This window comes from Pagrus pagrus, assembly GCF_965226575.1.
Source record: "Pagrus pagrus genome assembly, chromosome: 18".
Classification (NCBI taxonomy): Eukaryota; Metazoa; Chordata; class Actinopteri; order Spariformes; family Sparidae; genus Pagrus; species Pagrus pagrus.
Window position 1 is genome coordinate 4869501 of NC_140202.1, and position 21786 is coordinate 4891286.

Consider the following 21786-nt stretch of genomic DNA (forward strand, 5'->3'; position numbering starts at 1 on the left):
TAACCACTGAAATGAGTCTTTATAGCTTTATTATTCCTGCTCAGAGGTGAGCATGATGTTAGTCATATGCCAGGTGAACTATGTGTTTGTTGGAAGCTGAGCCTGTGTTTGAGTGAGACGCTTCATTGATCATGTTATTATGATTGATACTTGAGTGACTGCATGTGGATATGTATTGATTCAATGTTCCTGTAGTCTTTTTGAGTCAGATTATGTAATCACACTTTTGCAGAGAAAAAGTCTTGTTAAGTACGAATCAGGTTGGCATTAATTTGATAGATATCCGTGGCCCCAGAGGATGATAAGCAGTTCTCACCACAGGCGTTTGGACTTGTCAAACAGGTAGAACTGATAACATGATCATGGTTGCATTCCATTCAGGTGTAGCACTGCCACAGAGGCACTGTTCATGCTGGCACACGTGCATTTTTGGCACTCAGATGGGACCGAGGCATTTTCAGTTTCATCAGTTCCTGTTAGTGCTGTGCAGCACGGCCAAAAAACAAAACCTCGATATTTTCAAACTGTAACAGTCTTTTCTTTAAAATGCAGGAAAACTAAAACATGATTGATACATCACACTTTTAGGAAATCACTGTCCAAGACAGCTGAGCAATAATTCTATCAGTCCTGCACCACCAAACACAAACTGGACTCTGTCAGCACCAGATGCTTCAGCTTAGTACAGCACAGACAGCTAGTTTCAGCACTGCACAGTAAAGTGACGAATGTGCTTGAATTCATCTGCTCCTGTCGTTTGTGTTTTTATGAGACAGCAGCCTGATACGTGCCTGACTGGCTATCATTAGCCACCCAGCTACATGGTAATAATGCAGACATTTGCTAACACAAAAATGTTCATCAAATGAATTTGAAATGTCACTCGACTGTAGTTCCTCCTGCACTGTTCTGCTATGACAAGTCAGAACTAACCATCTTTTTCCAGAACCCAATGAAAAACAGGCTCAATAGGTATCACACAGATAGGAAACATTGACTATGTACAGATGAAAGAAAACCAATGAATGTATTATTACAGTGAAAAGTATGAAAATGAGCTATGTGCAAAAAATGAAATGATGGAGTAATGTTCCATATATTTCTTTATGTCTGCCATGAATATCAACAGTTTCACATCACCTAGAGTCAACACATCTTATCTTTCAGCTCTGAACATATATTTGATCTGTGGCACTCAATTTTTAATGCAGAACCAAATAGCTTTGAGATGTGATAGAACTACATTAGTACCACACAGAACCACAGTTTGGTTGCAACAAAGTCTGAACTGGTGGACATGAATTTTAAAAAATGAAAGGAAAAACAATATTCATTTGATTGTATTTACATCTGGATAATTTTGTGATAATGATAACTCACAACTGCAGCCATGCTTCTCCTGCCACCAATCTGAAATAGTGATGACAAACAGGTAAGATGACGATTTAGCCCCAGAGGGACGAGGAGCTGGAGCCTGTCTGAACTCAGCAGTTATGTAACACCTCTGCACGGTGCAGGGCTGGAGACTGGAGGGATGGAGGGATGGAGGAATGCCCCTGTCAGAGCTGCTGGATGAATATTTCAGTACACGGGCTCTCCTGTATTTTTCATATTCTGTTAAAGTACCTTGGGGTACATTCAGACGCACTTACAATCGTACTTCCTGTCTGATTTTGATGTTGCTGTGGCTTCATCACGTAGCATCTATCACTTTCATCTCCTGTGTTCAAAGTGAAGCTGTGGATCCAGAACATCTGTAGGCGTCTCTTTGTACTCCATCAGAGAGGAAGAAGTCATCTTTGTGCTCTAATTGGCACCAAGGAAGACTGAATGAAATAACAGGGCAGAAGTAGGACACCCTGTTTGTGTCACTGGACTGAAAGCAGACGTAGAAAAGCTCTTATCACAGATCTCAAGCTGACATAGTGACAAATGTAATGGACGTTAAAACTGGACTCATCTCACACATGAAATCAGAGCTGCTGATTTATTAGATTTGATCTATATATCTATCCTTGTCAAATAGGGTTGCAAGAAATTAGATTTAAATATACTTTAAATAAGTTATTATCAGGTCAGTTTCAATCATGCAAAGTTAGAAAGCATAAAACATGATGAGGTCCTGCTATGCTCAGCTAACGTATGATGGTTTGGTCAATCAGTGTCACCTGCTGAGCTGACTCATACTACTCTGACACAACTTGTCTCCTTATTAATTTAGTTACTTATATCATTAGTTGTTTTTTTTATCACATGTGATGCACCGAGCAGCAGTGCACATCATGAGAAGGAGGAAAAGTCCACCTGCTGCTGTGACATCCAACGCTTGGCTGGAGACTCCACTTGAAAAAGGAGTTTCCTTTGCTCCTGAAACAGACAGCAGACAGGAGGCAGCAGGTGTTTGCTGTTTGTCATCCTGACAGTATGTCCTGAGTCACACTGTGCTATAACTGCCTGTAGTGTGTGCTGTGTAGGTTTATATAAACATCATTCATTTCACATTATGTACAAGTTGAACTCTGAGGCCAGTGTCTCTACATGCTCCCTGTTGAAAGACAATAATACTTAAAAAGATGTTTTTATCCTGGGGTCACAATGAGCCTGGTTGGTTCCTCCATATGAATATAACACACATAGTGAAATACTGAAATGACTTTAAACTAAATGACACCAGAATCAAAGGCTTGTAAATAATATGGTCAGTGCTAATGTAGATTGTACTTGGACTAAAAGCTGCAATTTGTTTTAAAATTGTAATAAATTTTGTGTTACACAATATACAAATTAACTGCAACTTTCCCGAAATAATAACCTTTTTCAGATGACATTAATTACAAAACTCAAAACGTTTTTAAATAAATACGTTCACAGTTTGCTGTGATGGTTGTTTCTTTCCATGTTATTAATGAAAACACTTTGATTTGATTTGATTGTAGCCTTTAGTTACTTGCAAATGTCAGAAGATACACCTAATGAGATTTGATAAGGATGGATAAGTGGATTGGATACTAGACACTAAACACAGCTTCATACAAAGAAGTGAAGAGGTAACTCCATGTTTTCAGTGTGCAGTATCACCTCTGTGGAACCATACCATAGCATAGTTACCATAGCTGCCATCACGTTACTATAGTGCCATCTTGTTACCATAGCTGCCGTCACGTTACTATAGCTATCATTGTGTTACCATAGCTGCCATCACGTTACTATAGCTATCATTGTGTTACCATAGCTGCCATCACGTTACTATAGTGCCATCGTGTTACCATAGCTGCCCTCACGTTACCATAGCTGCCATCACGTTACTATAGTGCCATCGTGTTACCATAGCTGCCGTCACGTTACCATAGCTGCCATCACGTTACTATAGTGCCATCGTGTTACCATAGCTGCCATCACGTTACCATAGCTGCCATCACGTTACTATAGTGCCATCGTGTTACCATAGCTGCCATCACGTTACTATAGTGCCATCGTGTTACCATAGCTGCCGTCACGTTACTATAGCTATCATTGTGTTACCATAGCTGCCATCACGTTACTATAGTGCCATCTTGTTACCATAGCTGCCGTCACGTTACCATAGCTGCCATCACGTTACTATAGTGCCATCTTGTTACCATAGCTGCCGTCACGTTACTATAGCTGCCATCGCGTTACCATAGCTGCCATTGTGTTACCTTCGCTGCTTTCATGTTACCATAGCTGCCGTCATGTTACCACAGCTGCCGTCATGTTACCATTGCTGCCATCGTGTTAGCATAGCTCCCATCTTGTTACAATAGCTGCTTTCTGATTGTAATTCTTGATCTATACTTGTTTTAAATGTAGATTAGACCCAGTCCATGGGTTTTCTATCTATATTCTATCCTGGCTTTAAAACACTACGCCTTGCACCCATAAACCATATCACTCTTTCTGAATCTTGCTTCATCCTCCCTCTGAGGGAATACAAGACAATTACCCTGTGTGCTTTGGTCGGGACTCACAGAACAAAGAGACACTGATGCCACAAAACCCCACGAAAGAGTAATCTGTCTCATTTTTTATAGAAGTGTGTTCATTTATAGCCCTGCAAAGAGCTTATTGCCATTCAGTTGTATTTGCTTGCTCCCTGTCTGCCCTTCCCTCCACCTCTCTGACAACAGAAATGTAATAAAAGAGTTGTCGTTCTGAACACATCATTCATGCACCTGGCAAAAGGCTGCTGCAGCATGTGGTGTCAGCTGAGCCTCGCCTGTTTGCATGGCAATCAAATCAAAGAGAGCTCATCTTACACAGACTAACTCAGAAATGTAAGAAAAGGCGGTAAAGCACAATATCCTGTGTTTGTATAATATAGACGTGCAGCAAATGTTCAGAGGTAAGAGAGCAATGCTTCATGTTAATAAACGATTTGAATCAATAACTCGCACTGTGTTTAAAGATGTATCAAATAAGTGTTTAAAGTAGACGGGCCTGTAGATCAGTCTGTATCTGTACTGTAGATTAGATGAGTTGTTCTTACAGTGTCACGGTACACAGTTGCTTTACACAGTATGAAAAGTTTTACCTGTAGTTCATTAATCCCCTGAGCTCAGCCTTGTTTCCAGTTGTTTGTGTTTTTTAGTTTGCCATATACCTTTTACTGTTACGTTCTTCAAATGCATTACAGTGCATCAGCTGCTGCATCACATTTTGCCATATGATGCAACAATTGACAACACAAGAGTAGAATTATAGCTGCTGCGCAGCGATGGGTCGGGTCCGGGCTATTTTTGGCAAATTTAGGCAACTCTGAGGCTGAGCAACAAAGTGTAGAACAGGAAGACAGACAGTTGACATCATAATGTTCATTTTGCATTAGTTGAGGCTTGAACTTACAACCTTTGACACCTAAGTCCATCTTCTATCTCACTTAGTTAACTGGCTAGTGACAGATCATGTGAGGCTTCACAAAGTGAGTAAGCTATACACTGTCATGCAGGCATATTTGTAACCACTGTAAAAATAAAAAAAAATCTCTGCCTCCACATTTCCTGTCTCTCACTGTATTATCCATATAGGCAAAAATGCCCCCCAAAAAGATTGGTTTGAAATACTGCTCTCTTGATTTAATCTTTGTTTTGCTGTGATTTTTTTATATATATGTTTCCCACTCACTGAACTAGATCACTGATCCTGTCTCCTACTCTCAGCTGGATCAACTTTAAGTGATTCTCCTTCTTCAGTTTAAATTGAGGGTGTCAATCAGCATTAAAGCACATTACCGCCACCTATGTTTGGACTGGAATTACATCACCACAAAACAAACACAAAGTAATAAAAAATTCAGTTATTAGGAAAAAAATACTGCATTGACTCCAATTGTTCAAATGAAAGAAAAATTTAAAATGCTGTGAAAAATTCAGTTTTTGAGGCTCAATTTTTCATAAATCAAAGGAGGAGAGAGGAAATAGGTTTAAGAAGTTTTACAGTTTTTGAAAAAAAACTGAGTGATGTACTTCATGATTTTTAATAGGTTTAAATGTACAAAAGTTTCTTCAATATTGAGTTCTGAAGCTGCAGCAAGTATGGTTGATTTGTTATGAATTTTCAAAGGTTTGAACTTTAGACGCTTGCTGTAGCACCACCATCAGGACTATTGGCTTGGGTTTACAGCTGAGGTAATCTGGCATGAGACTGGACCTTTGTGCAAAATTTGGTTAGCTTTCGTCCATGGTCCAGTCCAAGCTCTTTGTTTTTATTTAATTTAGAGGCTTGCTGTGATGCCACCGTCAGGACAATTGTCTTGTGTTTCATGTTGAGGACATCTGATATTTTGATCTGTCATCATCATCATCCTTGCTGGGTCTTGAACCCACAACCCCTGACACCAAGCACCAGCTCAAAAATGGTCAAAATGTCAGAAATTCTGTTACCTGAACAAAAATCTGATAATACATCAATTGCATCTTGACAGCATGGAAATGTTGGTGATTTGTTTTTAACTTAAAGTGTTTTGCTTCATAAGAGAAAATTTGATGTTTAAAAATGCCACTCTTCCATTGACTCCAGTTGTTCCCATGAGAGCAGAATTCAAAATGTTCTCAAAAATTCAGTTTTTGAGATAAAATTCTGATATTTGCCAAACTCCATCAACCATGACTGCAAAATATTCTCAATTTTTTTCAGGAAGATTGAAAATGTATTTAGCAAGAATTTGATAGTATATGTTTATAGTACTGTTTACAATCAAACATTTTGATGCACTGTAGGCTTAATTTTTGATAAATCAAAAATCCGAGAAACAAGTTTTGTGGAGGACGGTCTGAAGATGCTCTCTAGCAAGTTTGGTGACAATTGGGCAAAAATTGTGGGAGGAGATAGGTTTTATAAGTTTTACAGGTTTTGAAAAAAACTGAGTGATGGACTTCATAATTTGTAATGAGTTTAAGTGGACTAAAGTTTCAGCAGTATTGGGGCTACAGTTTGGTGAAAGTTTCAAAACTGTAGCATGTACTGTTGATTTTGTAGGTATTTTTAAAGTTTTTAAATTTAAAAGCTTATTGTGCCCCCCCCAGGAGGAATATTGACATGTCCTTGGAATTAAGTAAATCTGGCATGGGGCCGGACATTTCTGTAAAGTTTGGTGAGTTTTCGCCCATGGGAAGTATGACTTCCTCGGAAGAAGAAGAAAGAAAGAAAGAATTCCTAGGAATACAATAGGTTCCTGGCAGCTTAGCTGCCCAGACCCTAATTAACAGTGAAAAAGCACCGGATTGATGTAAATGCAATCAGAAAAAATGCTTCTCCAGATGACTTTTTCATCATTTATTTCTACACATATACTGTACATATATACAGTATGTATATATATGTATATATACATATACGGTATATGTGTATATATACATTAATTATCTATCTATCTATCTATCTATCTATCTATCTATCTATATATATATATATATATATATATATATATATATATATATATGTATATTACTGTTTTGTGTCATAGTCTCATCTTTGTCACAGAAAGTGTAACGCATGTGTTTTGTTGTGATTTCCATGAACAAATGAACACTGGTCACATTGAAAGTAGTGTTTGAGAAGGTCTGGGATGTTGGAGCCTGATAATAATGTTTTAAAAACAAAAGAGTTTGTTGTTCCTTTTTTTGGGATTGGGATAAACCACTCTCTGACCATCTATTCTGACCAGTAGAATACAACATGTTTTTGGTTTTGTGTTTTCTTCATCGCTTGAAACAAATCGTGCTCGTAGGTCAAAGTGACTGTTACAGTAACTTCAGTAAAAGCTGGTTTCTGGAAATGATTTCACTATATAAAGGTCAGTGGAATTGTTTCTAGAAATACAATCCAGTCGTCCCTATTTATCCCAGAAGGCTGGGCTCTGTTCCCAGGCCCCTCCTCCTGTCACAGTGCCAAGGCTTGGCTTGTTCCCAGCTATGAAAAGTGGATGCTGAATGAGTGAAAAAGGCTCAATGGTAGTCGTGATGGTGAGGGGAGCCCCATCAATACATTGGACTCAGTACTCACATAAAGGCCGGGGCAGCCCTGCACACAGACACAGTATGATTAATGGAGAGGACTCTGTTGTGTTTGAACTTCCAGTCGGTGGCTACGAGCCAAACCAGACTGCAGAGCTCGCTGGCTTCAAGACCTCATCACTAAATCCCTGTTTGACACAACCTTTACGACATCTCTGTGAACTTAAGTCACACTCTCACAACATTATGGGCATATTTTGATTAAGGATGCCCAATATATCATATCATGGCAATAAATTATTGGCCAAATAATAGGAAATGTACATAATGGGCCGGAAGGAGAAGGAGAAAGGAGAAAGGAGGAGAGAAATGAGAAGGGGAAGAAGGAGAATAAGGGGAAGAAGTAGGAGAAGGAAAATAAGAAGAATTACATGTACAGCACACAGTTCCTGCTGTCATGACATCAGATTGAATCTTTGTCCGTCTATAGTCTGAGTGGCTCTACAAACATGTCTTCACCAGTGTGGACATTTTTGTTTTTACTGTTAAAGACAACACAATTTGCATGTACGTGTTGAGAGAGGAGGGAAATAATAAAAATCTAAAAGTACAGTGTTTCCCTCTGAAATGAAGTGGAGCGGCATGAAATAAAAAACCTCAGATAAATCACATCAACATAAAGGGCTGTACTTGTCTAATGTAATTAGCTCCTCTCCACTGAAGCTCGTTAATCTAACTCGATGTCTTTGTCTCTGTATACTTTGTCTCCCACTCATCAGTACGTGTAACATTTAAAAGACTTTCAGCATCATCTCCTGCGTGCACGGATGCTGTTTGCTTTCATATGTGTTACTAGAAAAGTGATGAATGTTTGAATTTGACTTATCGTGCAGAAAACATAGACTTAGTCTCCACTGGTGACGTACACACCAGACTAACAAGGACAAACATGACCACAGATCCACTGCAGCACATACAAGCACTTTATTTGTGTTTTAGCAAAGCCTCCATTTTCCACATTACCTTAATAACACCTGTTTTGTGAGTAATTATGTAATTTGTCACCATGAGAAAACACATGGAGTCAGACTGGTGAACTAAAACTTTCCATAAGTTTTAAAGAAGCCCATTATGTGCAGTAACAGTGATGTCACCTCATGTCATTTTTCCAGGTATATAATCCAAAGTGGAGCTCTGGTTTGTGTTAGGGAAGGACTGCTGGGAGCACGGCGTCTGACGTCAGCAGAGGCTTCAGTGTTTGACACTTTTATGAAAGATTAGGTCACAGTATCCGGACCGGCTCACACACAGCAGGGACTTCTTATGAATGTGTGTATTGTTAGCTCTGCTCATTTATTTTATGGAAGTGGCCAAGAGAGCTGTCATTTTTATGTAGTCGCTCCACTGTTGGTTGCCTGTTCTTGCTGTTGTAGCCATAACTCATTTTCTTTCACACTGTGCTATTGGTTTTTGCTCAGTTAGACCCTTCCTGCCACAGAGTGCAGTGTACCTAAACTCAGAATCAGGATCGGCTTTATTAAGTATGTACAGGTACACTGAACATTACTCGTTATAAAGAGACAGACACCAACATTTAACTGCTGTATTATAGACAGTACGTATCAGTAGGGGAAAAAAATAGATGTGCATAAACATATATATGAAACACAACAATAAACAACAACATACAGTATGTATATATATATATATATATATATATATATATCAGTATATTGCCCAGCCCTAAGAGCCAATATCAAATCCTTTTTTCAAATCTGAATCCTTTTGAATCCCCTGTGTTAAATCAGGTACAGCCATCAGTGTTTGAAGTAACAGATATTCAATTGAGATACTGTATGTTGTCACCTGTTGTTGTCTGACAGAAACACAGTTGAAGCTTATAGACTTTACTCCCTGATCCAAATACTGGAGGTCCTAGTGTACAACTATCACGTTGATCAGCTCAAACACTGAGTGTACAGTCAAGTTTAGATTTAGTTTTAGTTTTAGGACATTCTCTTGAAATTGACCTGATGAAAATGAGATCAGTCACCACTCTGTGTCATATCAGAGAAATGTCTTCATCGGTTTTCAACTTGTTAATCCAATAAATCCAATTCGTTCACATCAGCAAGACTTTTCTGAAAGCTCACATATCTCTGACACCGAATTATACACAGGTGACCCAACACCAAACGAAGGTGGATGATTCAGCCCGATGTGATGTCTCTGTGTTGGTGTTGCTTCAGGACCATTAGTGGAGCTGACTGATCACAGCTCAGTGACTCGAGGAAAATGACTGGAGCAACACACAAAGTTCTCCTTTCAAATGTGGGTCCAGCTTTGTGAAAAAGATCTTTTCCTAAACATAACCAAACTGTGAGAACATACTCAGTGAAATTAATGTAAAAAGAATAAGTGAACTGTATAATACGTTCCAAACTGTACACCAAGCCACGCCTCCTTACTGAGAGTCCTGTAGACCCACTGTGTGATTGGTCGGCTGCAGTGATGGTCCTGAAACAACATAAATCATGTATCAGATACAGAAACATACATATGAACTCATCCTCCAACCGTCTGAAGGGCTGTGATGACGTGGACGCTCACATGTCATGAACATGAGACTCTTCCATCTCTACTGTCCATCATGACATGTAGAGATACTGTCAGTCTCAGAGTGATGTCAGAGTGATGTCAGAGTGATGTCAGAGTGATGTCAGAGGATGTTTCTTCTCTTTCAGCAGTCTGTGTGCAGACAGCAGCTCGTCACTGTAACAGGTGACAGTGACGGTCAGTGCAGACTAGATGCTTTCTACTTTGCTCTTCTTGCTGTTCAAAAAAGGGCTGTTAGTGTTGGAGTTGGGCAAATCTACGAGGTATTGTGTTAACTGGGAACCAAATCCAAAATGGAGCCGGCTTTCAGAACCCAGCCCACATCTGGTGTGTTTGTAGTGTTGGTTGTTTCATGAGAACGTGCTCCTCATTTATTTCTCTATAGCGCTCCTCTCCCCTCAGGCTGTCTCTCACTTCTTCCCCATCAACTCTGCTTCTTGTCATCCTCTTTCTCCTCTCACCTCCATCCTCCTCTCACCTCCTCCTCCCCCTCCCTCTCCTCCTCCACCTCCCTCTCCTCCTCCACCTCCCTGTGTCTGCTCTGACAAAGATTCATGCATTAAAGCCTCAGCTACGCCTCCTGAATATCAACCCAACTCCTGCAGAACACTGGAGGAAACTCTCTGTGTCTGAGGCGTCTCCCTGTGAGGAAGCACCACACAGGACAGACTGCTTCTCCATAGATATGTGGCACATTAACAGATCGGTGGCTCGGCCCTCCACATCACTGCTCTACAGCTCAGAGTCCAGTACGCCCCCCCACCTCCCATGATGAAGAACAACACCTTCTTCACCTTGATCTGTGTTTCCTGCTGTAACACCGGGCCGTCCTCTCCATCAGGGCTCAGTGAAGCAGTCATGACTCCACTAGAGGAAAAACAATCAATACCATCCAGCTCTCATCATCCTGATGTGTATGTAGAGTTAGCCCCAGTGCCTCCAGCGAGCTGTACTGGACATAAAGATGAATAACAGCTGACTGCTGCCATGGTAACCCCTCCAGAGGTCCTCCCATCCTCTGTAGTTAACCCCCCCCCATACGTCTGCTGTCAGTGCTCTGGTGCAGCAGAGTCGCTCAGGGCTGCAGTCCCCCTCCCAGTACAGAAACAATATATCATCGACGACTCACCAGCAGCACGTTTGCACTCATATGATGCTATGTTTGCTAAACTGACTTTGTAACTGAATGAAATGGCGTCTTAACTTCCTTCACTCTGCAGGCTCTCATGTGGGTCTATCAGCCCGACTATAGGAGCAACATGTGAAGCTGTACACAGATCAACATGTTCGCCATCTTGTCTAATGTAGCAGCTGCATAAATATATAAATAAATATAAATATAACAATATTAATATGAACTGTTCACTGTAAATGTTTAACAATATTGAAAAGCTCTGCAAAATTAATCCAGCATATAAAATAATGTTTAATGTAAAGAAGTGGGTTCAACAGGAATACATTACATTAACAAACACAAACATCAAACATATATTGTTTTTTAATCATTTTATGAAACAGTAACTTCAAATGTTTGTATCATCAGGTGATACTGAATCATTTTCTAGCTGTAGAAACTCATGATGTAACAATGTGGATAATGTTCTGGTGCATGATGTCATAACAACTGATGATGTCATCACAACTGATGATGTCATAATCTGCTTATAAAGTAATAAGAATTGAGTAAATAGCATGATAACTTTCCCCGCGTAACGTAACAAATATTACATTTAATTTTGTATTTGATATACAGCACCATTATTATGGTCTGCTTCAGATCCACATTCACTTTATTGTATTTATACAACACGAAACAAAAGACTGTTTCCAGCAGCTCCAGTGTGGACCAGTGCTTCCACCTGTCATAAGAATCTGTATAAACATCTGGACTGGCCCGAGTCTGCAGCAGTTCAAGTAACTGAAGCACTGACTCTTTGTTTTAGTCCCGCAGTTGATTATTAGCCTCACACACACACACACACTCCACAGTATGGAGATTATTACAACTCAAGTGTGTCCTGTTGAACGTATCAAAATGAAACTGATGTTTCTGTCAGGAGGTGTGAGAGATGGTTAGATAACAGTGTCTGCGTGTGAGAGAGAGAGAGAGTCCATGTGTGTGTGTGTGTGTGTGTGTGTGTGTGTGTGTGTGTGTGTGCATGCCCACTGTTTCTCCTGATGTGTCTTTGTTGTGGTGATGAGCCTCTGGCGAGAGGTGATTCATGCTCCCTGTCTACTTCTTCTTCAGTCTCATGTGTACTGCGACTTCACTGGCTTCAGTTTCCTGACGACTGAACTTGTTTTTCTTCTCCCTCTGTGTTGCAGTTGAAAGAGAAGTGGTTCAGAAGAGGACCTTCACCCGATGGATGAACCTACATTTAGAGAAGGTTTGTGGATAGTTTCATGAAGCTGTGACTGCAGAGAGGAGAAACAGTAATTACGCTCAGTCTGCACACTCACTCATTACAGAGCTGCTCGCTGACTCTTCATTTACTACCTCGGTGGAACAAGACAATTTCTTTCTTTTATTGCGGCTCCACCCTGAAACCCAGGCCCGCTCCATCTTCACCACAGACTGTGTCGTGATGCTGAGTTACTCCTCATGCTCATGTATGTGTTTGCACTGCAGCTGAGACACGTGCTGTACGTAAACCGCTGCAGTCGCTCCTTCCTGCTCTGTGAATTATACATGTGGTTCTGTGGAGCCGCCTCTGTGCAGCATTAAAGTTTTATTAGGCAGTAAAGTGTTAATCTGAGACAACAGTGACAGTGTTACAGGTCTGGCAACCCAAGGTGGTCGTTGTGCTCCACACCACCCAGCTAGCTGCTGTATGTGAACAATGGCTGAGTGGGTGAGGGGCCCTTCCTCTGCTGCCTGGAGAAATGCTCTGAGGTAACCAATGACAATCCAGTCAGTGAATGGGGCTGCAGACAGGGGACGTATGGAGGCCCAAAGGGGACATAAATGCATGATAATATAATGGATAAATTAGAAATAAATGGTCATCATATAATATTTAGATTTAATACTGTAGATGAATGAGTGATTTTTGAATGAGTGAGTTATTTTTCTAATTGTTTAAAAGTATTTCATCTATAAAATGTCATTATAAAGTCCAACCTGACCTCTTAACATGTCCTGTTTTCTCCAACAAACGATCCAGAAGCAGAGAGACTGGAACCAGAGAATATTTAATGCTTTATCTTGTTTTAAATGGTTAATCAGTTTCTTCTCTCACTCATGTGTAGTGTTGATAGTCTGCACATACTGAATGACTGCACATCTCCCTGCCTGCCATAGTCACAGTACACCTGTACCTGTAGACACAGCGACTCACTGTACTGTGTTTCTGTGGAGTTTCACTCCTGAGCCTGTCTGTCCTCCCTGGCTTCAGTCCCAGCCAGGGGTGAGTCAGTGTGAGCTGAGTCTGAGCGTCTGATCAGATCTTTTGTTTTCTGTCACACAATGAGCCTCTCTTGTCTTACTCACTGTTTGGCCCTGCATCAAATCTCTGACCCACTAATTGACAATCATACATTTGTCTTCTGTTATCTTGGAAAGTTCCAGTCACTTTACCCCCGACCTCCCGTCCACTGTTCAACCCTTCACCATGTCCAGACACGTTCACATGTCTGAGTTAGTAACGACTGGTTGTGATAACAGACTACACTCAGGCAGTGCATGCTGGGAGCTACTGACTGACTGGTAAAGATAAATATGCACAGTTTACTTTAGTGGCATCTGTCGGTGTATTTGATTACATACATTTTTCACAGCATGAACATCTCAACTTATGTCCTCATTGTTACTGACAGCATACAGAAATGACTGTGTTGATTTTGATTTTAATTAGTTTTGGTGACAGACAGGTGCTGATAGAAGCTACTGAGTGTCATGTTAGGTGTTGAATCTCAGCTCCAGGGTGTGTTAGAGACGTTGTCACAGCGTTGATCGTAGCACTGATTTAGCCCTTTATGTTATCTTTGGAACAGATCACAGGAAATGATGGTGGCCCTGAGGGTCCATTGAGGGTCCATTCCTGAAATGAATACATGATTTTCACATTTTCCCCGTTTGTGACACAATAGCCTGTTTTCATACCTCTGATCAGCACATTACTCTACCACAATTTACTGCTGCTGACAGTTTTTACATTTTTAGAGAACAGAGCACCCCAGAGTCCAGAACTGAAGCAGCTAGCTAGCTTATTAGCTGCGTGTCTCTATCAAAATGGTTGCTAATTGGCTAAACTTTTTTTTGATTGTGTAGTTGATTACCTCATCATTGCAGCTCTTCTTCTCACCTCTCACCTCTGTGCTCTCTCTTTCTCTGCCTCCATTTTCAGTGTGACCCGCCCATCGAGGTCCATGACCTGTTCAGAGACATACAGGATGGACACATCCTCATGGCCCTGCTGGAGGAGCTCTCTGGCTGCAAGCTGGTCAGACTCTGACACTTTGTTTTCACATGTAACTGTATAGCATTGTGCACAATAATCATAATAGTAGCTCCTTTAGCAGTGCTGGTAGGAGCTGATATGGTTGATCATTTTTATAATACTCAATAACACCTTTGTCATTCTGAATCATTTGCAGCTTCATGGGTTCAAAAAGTCCTCCCATCGTATTTTCAGACTCAACAACATTGCCAAGGTCCTCTCTTTCCTGGAGGAGAGAAATGTGAGTACCACAGCAAGTAGCTTCAAGACATGTCTACCTGCTGCTTGTTGATTGGCTGAACTGTTAACAAATATATGTGTTACCTCAGGTGAAGCTGGTCAGTATTGATGCAGCTGATGTTGCTGATGGAAACTCCTCCATCATCCTGGGACTCATCTGGAACATCATCCTCTTCTTTCAGGTAATCTGCTTTGCCCCTGTTTTATCTATGCTCTTATTTAATACCTCGTCATCTACTCTTATCTGTTCTTTGAGTTTCTATCTCCCCTCCGTTCTGCCCCTTTTTTCACTCAAAATGAGGTCAAGTGTAAGAATAAAGTGTCTACTTCACAGTCTGTGGATTTTCCATTCACAAAAGCCCATCAAAGTGCAGCTCGCTGAGTAGTTTATGTAATCCACAATGCGGTTCAATGCTTTGGACAGACACCATGAGGAAACAATTATCTCTGCAGTTCACACAGACTGTCCTCTCATTCTGCAGGCTTTCCACAGTATCAAACTGTCTACACTGCCAGGTCTGAGCTGGGACTAATAGCGATAATGAGAAAGATACACTGAGCGCCTGTCAGGACCTTTTACAGACATTTGTCTATAATCTACTCAGATCAACTGATGGGCAACATCACCTGTGTCTGACACACACACACACACACACACACACACACACACACACACACACACAGTGTCTGATAAAATGAACCCATGCCAGCCAGAACAAACCTACAAGTAACAGCTACTGTTCGCCTTTATCACTAAACCCCAACAATTCTGTTGTTTCACCTCAGCTCTGCCATGTACTCTCTCAGCTTGTTTTGCCCAATTAATAGCAGAGAATGAGACAATGAATAAATAAATACGTAGGTGCTAATGATAGACATTGGGAGCAGTAGCTTCCACTGACCATACTGGCTTCTCTCTCGTCATTCTTTCTTTTATGTTTTTCCATGATACCTGCGTGTAGGCCTGTATTCTGTTTCAAGCCAGTATCCGATAGTAAAAGGTACTTAACAAAGTGATGGCCCCATTTATTTCACATGGATAATGGAAAGTCACTCACTTACGTGGCTCTTGTATCTGTTCAGGTTTCTGGCTAAGTTGAGGTACATTAATATGGATCCCACTGGTTTTCTTTCCTGCCCTACTTCTACTTGGTCACTTTGGTTGGTTGCAGTCTCTGTTCTTGTTAAATCTGTTAAATCATAGGCGGGCTGCCTAGTTGCTGGTTTACTAATGAATCCAGAGACATTGCAGCACTGACAGCTAAAGGGGTCGGTGTGTTTACCGGGGAAACTACAGCTCACAATCTGCTGTATCAGCCCCGCTGCCGGCTGTTTGATTTACAAACCAACCACAAGAAAAACACAGACACAACCTATTAATACCAGACAACCACTGAACATACAGTTGGAAAATAGCATGCTAGCTAGCTATTCTTATGTTATTTGTGGTGTGATTAAACAGTAAATTCATCCCCCAGTTGTCTGACAACTACCAGGGCCGCAAAAATCTCTGTCAGTTTTTTTGATGGGAAGAAGGCCCCCATCGGCTGAACTCCACCCCGTTTCTTGCCTTCTCGTGTTGAAAAATGTGTTGGATGTATTTAGGATGGAGTAGCAGGACCACAAAGCTATCAAGGCTTTCATCATATGAAAACAATAGATGCAAGCCAATTAGACATGGAGTGGGGTGGGTCTTACAAGAAAATCAGTGGGATCCATAATAACCTGGCTGTCACATGGCTATTGCTTAGCTGTAATGTTTTTCTGTGGTTACTCCATGCCAGGCTGACCACTTCAGGATGATGAATCTACTAACCCCTTTATTTTTTTATTTGTACTCAAATAATAGTTTGAAAAAGAGAGAAGTATTACAGGGAGTGAAGCGAAACCAGTCTGTGGTTTGATATTGCATAAATATACAAGAAATAAAGGGGGTCTTGTTTCCTGTTACATCACTGGAATGTTTTGCTTTCTGTAAATGTGTAAATGTGCTTTTAGCATGTTAAGATTCCAGATTCTAACCTGTTAGGACTCAACTACTTGATGGTTAATGTTGCATGATAACATGCGCAAGAAGCTTCTAATTCCTTTTATTTTGTCAGCTGGCTTGTGATACCCATCCCGGGTTTGTCAGACCAGCTTTAAATTATACATTTGTAGTCTTCAAGTGTGACATTTACAAGAGTTATTTTCTCAGACTGTAGAAAAGCTCCTTTTGTGCCACAGAAGACGTTGCAGTGACTCTGCTTTGACTGGCTGAGCAGGACTGACCTTTATGAATGAACTGATTGTAGGTGTAAACTTTAATTCCTCTCGAAGATGAATGACTCGGCTCTGAAAAGATCCTCTCAGTATTTAAATGGCTTTGAATTTGACTTGGCCTTTCGTCTGTTTGTAGTCTTTTCAAGGAATTTCTAGCCACAACAATGATACTTTATACCTGTCCAAGGTCAGTCTCACACTCTGATGAAAGTAACCCAATAAGCAAGTTTTGGTTGCTGATAACTTTTTTAAAAATGATTTTAGTTCAGCAAAAAGTGTTTTATGCTGACACTTGGGTAAATGATCTGCTGAAGAGACATGGATGAATTTGATACTCAACAGCTGACCAGACAGGTAAAACAGTCGACTAAAGCGGAATATAATCCAACGCTTTCCAGATTAAGGAGCTGACCGGGAACATCAGAAGCCAGTTCCCCTCCACCTCCAGCCTGTCGTCCATCCCCACCAGCTCCGACTCTGACACGTCCTTCTGCAGCACGCCGTCTGATGAGAGACAGTCGGCGTCCACGGCCATGCGAGAACACGGCAGGGCCATCAAGAAACTGCTGCAGTGGGTACAGAAGCGAACACGCAAGTGAGTGTGGTCTGTCATTTTCAATAAAGATTGTGAAGTCTAACAAAATGTAACAATTTCTGATTTCTGACTCTGTCCACTGAATATATCCTGTCGTCCTGTAGGTTCAGTGTGGCAGTGCAGGACTTTGGGAAGAGCTGGACAAGTGGTCTGGCCTTCCTGGCTGTCATTAAGTCCATTGACTCCAGCCTAGTGGACATGAGGAAGGCATTGCTGAGAACCGCCAGAGAGAATCTGGAGGACGCCTTCAGGATAGCCCACTACAGCCTGGGTATCCCACGCCTCCTGGAGCCTGAGGGTAACAAGAAAATAGCTATCTTTGTATAAATCTGGTTCCTGTTTACATTGAACTGTAACACCATGATGAACCACGTTTACAGTGTATTTTCCTCACTGAGTCATGAGCCAAGTAGCTAACAATAGCTAGGTACAGCAAAGAGCAGAAGTTGTCAGTTGTTTCTGGAGCTACCTTTGAATTCCGGACATATTTTACAAACCTAATTGGGTTTTTTTTGCCATGAGACCTCCATGTAAAATTGCAGCACTTTTACGTAATAAGGTGGACATTATAAGTGTGAGAAGGAGGCCTTATTGACTGGGGAGGCTATAGGTAAAATGCCATTGTGTTAATTGTTTTTTGTCTGGACAGATGTCGCTATCAGCCCACCAGATGAGCAATCAATCATGACATATGTGTCGCAGTTCCTGGAGCACTTCCCCGGCATAGAGGAGGTAAGAGTCCCTTCTTACAGTGTGTGGATGATGTGTTTAACATCAGATTTGGACAAATCACCAACTTCTGAAAGTGAGCACTGACAGATTTCTACCAACTTCTTCATTTCTTCCTCAGCCGGAAGAGCACAGCCAGGTGATTGAAAGAAGCATCTCCATGTGCCGACTCAACTTCCGTGACAGTGACTTGGACTACATGAGGAATGGTGCTAACAGAAGCAGAGTGAAGGAGAGGTCCTATATGTTCCAGAGGGACTCTGCCCAACCTCCACCAAAAATCTTGGTTTCCTCTGTGTCAGAAGACAGAAGCACCATGCCATCTTCCTTCAGGCGGACTGCAGCTCGCTCATGGTCCAGTGAGGACTTCTTGGCAGATTCCCCCCATATGGAGGACACTGCCAACAGTATGGTCGAAAAGCCCAAGGAAACTTCCAGTGAGGTCTTAATCAACTCAACCTCTAACTCCCCACAACTGTCTTACACTCACTCACCTACTGGCTCATCAGTGCCTGAGTCTGTCAACACTGATTCAGTAATTGAAGACTCTGCCATCGGCTCACCAGACTCCTGGGTGGAGAGCGAGTTTGGGGTCACGCCAGAGAAGTTTTGTGAGAGCCGAAGTGACAGTTCTTTGTGTGACAGTGGAACAGCCTGGGATGTGTACCGTGCAACCCCTGTAGAGATCACCGCGCTCGATGAAGGATTCGTCCCATCCACGGAGGATAAAGCCCCTGATGATCAGTTGATCACAGACTCGTATATTGATGAAGGGATTTACTCAATGAGCACATTGGAGAGCTCGCAGGAGAGAATTCAAGGGGATTCTGGGGAAAAGGAAGCAGAAGTAGCCAGGGAGAAAGAGGCCAACCTTGAGAAGCACAACCAGGACACGGCATTTAAACAGGTACCTGATCATAGCGAAGTAAGTCTACTTCATGAAGGCGAAGTACCCAGAGAACAAGAACCTTCTTCTGGACTGACTGATGCAGAAGCACTGGCCAACTCTGGTGTTGAAGATCTCCTTGAAACTAAAAAAATAACTAACCAGTCCCTACTGGCCTCCAACACTGAGCTACCACCCTCTGACCATTGTGAAGAACTTGTGAAGCAAACCAGTGTTGAACAGAGCACTGGAGAACCTTCAAAGAAAGCTGTGGACTTCAGCGGGGATGCTCAAAACCATGCAGGACAAATTAATGGTCGAACTGAAAGTCAGGATGAGAGAAATAAATCTGAGGAAGTTGAAGTGGAAACCGAATGTCAGAAAACAAAGTCTTCTTCAGACGTGACAAGAGGGGAGTCAGGAGAGAGGACAGGGATTTCAAAGGAAAGGGATGAAGGGGTTGGAGAAACAGAAGACAAAGCAAGTGAAGGATTTCTAAAAGAATACCCAGATCCTCCAGAAAGCTTTAGCTCAGAGACTTGTGATGCTTTAGCAAATGCACATCCAACCAACCAAGATGGAGCCTCAAAAACAAGTTTGGACCCAAGTACCGGCATGAATATCCCTCTGATCTCTATTTCCAGTGAGCCAGAGCAGCCAGACGAAGAGGGAACATGTGACCCAGAAAGACAAGGTCATGCTAGGGATGATGGGGCACATCAGGCAGATGCAGCTGGCAGCAAGGGATCTGACACAGATGTTAACAGCCCTCAAAATCCAGATGAATCGAGCTGTAACTCCAGTGACAATAAAGACAAAACCCCTGTCGAGATTCCTTCAGAACAAATAAGAGATATTAAAAGTGGACATTTGGATGACAACATCAGCACATCATCAAACTCAGACATATGTGGGCCAGACACAACAGATACCAGTGAAAGAAGTGAAGTCAAACAGGAATGTGTGTCTCCTCAGCATGACTCTCAGACAGGTACCACCCAACTGGATGGACGCCAGGTCGGACTGGGTCGCACCTTGTCTGACAAAGAGGCTGCCACGCAGCAGAACACTGTGGATCCAGTCGACTCCAAACACAATGGTACCGCAGGTAGTGTGTCCAGAGACATGGAACTGTTTTATACAGGCTTTGATCGAAGTTCTCCCACAGACGATTTAGTTGGTGACCCAATTGAACCCATGGATCTGTTCTACCCTGACAAAGAGGAGCCCATGTTCTCAGAGCCACCTGATACTGAGATGCAGAGTTGGCCATCTGTTCTGAGTGTATCTCCTCTGCAGCCAGCGCCGACTTCAGAGACTCTGCCAGATGACCCATCACTCGCCCTGCTTGGTGAAGACTTCAGGAATGGAGTGGATTCTGTCCAAGAGAATGACGATGCAGATGTAAGTTTGTTCAGCAGTTTGGTCAAGACTGAACTATTTTTTAAATATCAGACATATATACTTGTGCCACTTGACATTACATTTTAAATTTTAATCTTAGTCCTCAGAGGATAAGTCCTGATTACTTTTTTCTTCGCACTACGATGAAGTTGATATTTTTGGTTTTGAGTGAATATCTCAGCTTCTTGCTTGTGATATAATTTGCTACGTATGTTTTTACTGTATCTTCTCCACAGAATGAATAAGAGTAACTTTGGTGATCCCCTGACTTTTTAACCAGCCCCATCATCATCATGGCTGTAGAGATTTTTGGCCGTAGTGCAGCAAAATGGGGTAAACCCTACAAACAAAATGTGTCAAGGAGTGACATGAAGTGTTGGTCAAGAGTTGATGTGAACAGTACTCTTGCTCTGCATTTCAGTTTTCTCTAAAATGGCGGGTGGGGTACCAACAGAAAATTCTGTGAAGAAGCAAGAAGTCATTAATTGTAAAAACAATTTGGTGCTCTCCATTGACTTTGTACTGTGTGAAGGTGCACCATGTCATTTCTGTCTGCTAGCAAACAACAGAGAAATGTCCAAACACTGTTGTTAGGATGCACATCAGACAGGGTACAGAACCCAGGACTAAGTTTTATAAGCTGCTGAACTCAAAACCTGAGTTTTTAAGAAGACAAAAGAGGTTAGAGGCAATAAGACACGAGGTCTCAGCAGGAAGGATGGAAAACTGTGGGATCCTGACACTCAGCATGCATCTCTGAAAACACTGCCTTCAACCTTCTGTGTGTGTGTGTGTGTGTGTGTGTGACTGCCCAAACAGGAACATGAAGCAATGTGACAGTTCACACTTCCACAGTATCTCACCTAATGACCAGATGACCTGTTATAATTCATCACCCACTGTCACACCATCACTCTGTTCACTGATGTTCTTGGAAAGCTTGACTGTCACTATGATGATGCAAATGTTCTCTGTAATTATGAATAATTGACAAGAAAAACTGGATGTTCAAAGTTAAACAAACAGTGAATACTGCCTGAAAGATTGAACCAGCAGTTACAAGGAGTGGCAAAATGACAATTCAGAGACGTGGGGACAATTATCTAAACTCTTGTTTGAGCCATCCAGTGTTGATTGTCTCCG

General features: G+C 41.7%; 1 protein-coding gene across 1 annotated transcript in view; it reads left to right on the plus strand.

Moving 5' to 3' along the window:
* clmna (calmin a) overlaps positions 1 to 21786 on the plus strand; it is a 43350-nt gene that overhangs the window by 15537 nt on the left and 6027 nt on the right. The window contains exons 2-9 of the mRNA XM_084380706.1: positions 12414 to 12475; positions 14435 to 14530; positions 14685 to 14768; positions 14857 to 14949; positions 17428 to 17624; positions 17729 to 17922; positions 18274 to 18356; positions 18475 to 20643. Coding sequence (XP_084236832.1) covers positions 12414 to 12475; positions 14435 to 14530; positions 14685 to 14768; positions 14857 to 14949; positions 17428 to 17624; positions 17729 to 17922; positions 18274 to 18356; positions 18475 to 20643 — 2978 coding nt within the window. The remainder of the gene's footprint in view (positions 1 to 12413; positions 12476 to 14434; positions 14531 to 14684; positions 14769 to 14856; positions 14950 to 17427; positions 17625 to 17728; positions 17923 to 18273; positions 18357 to 18474; positions 20644 to 21786) is intronic.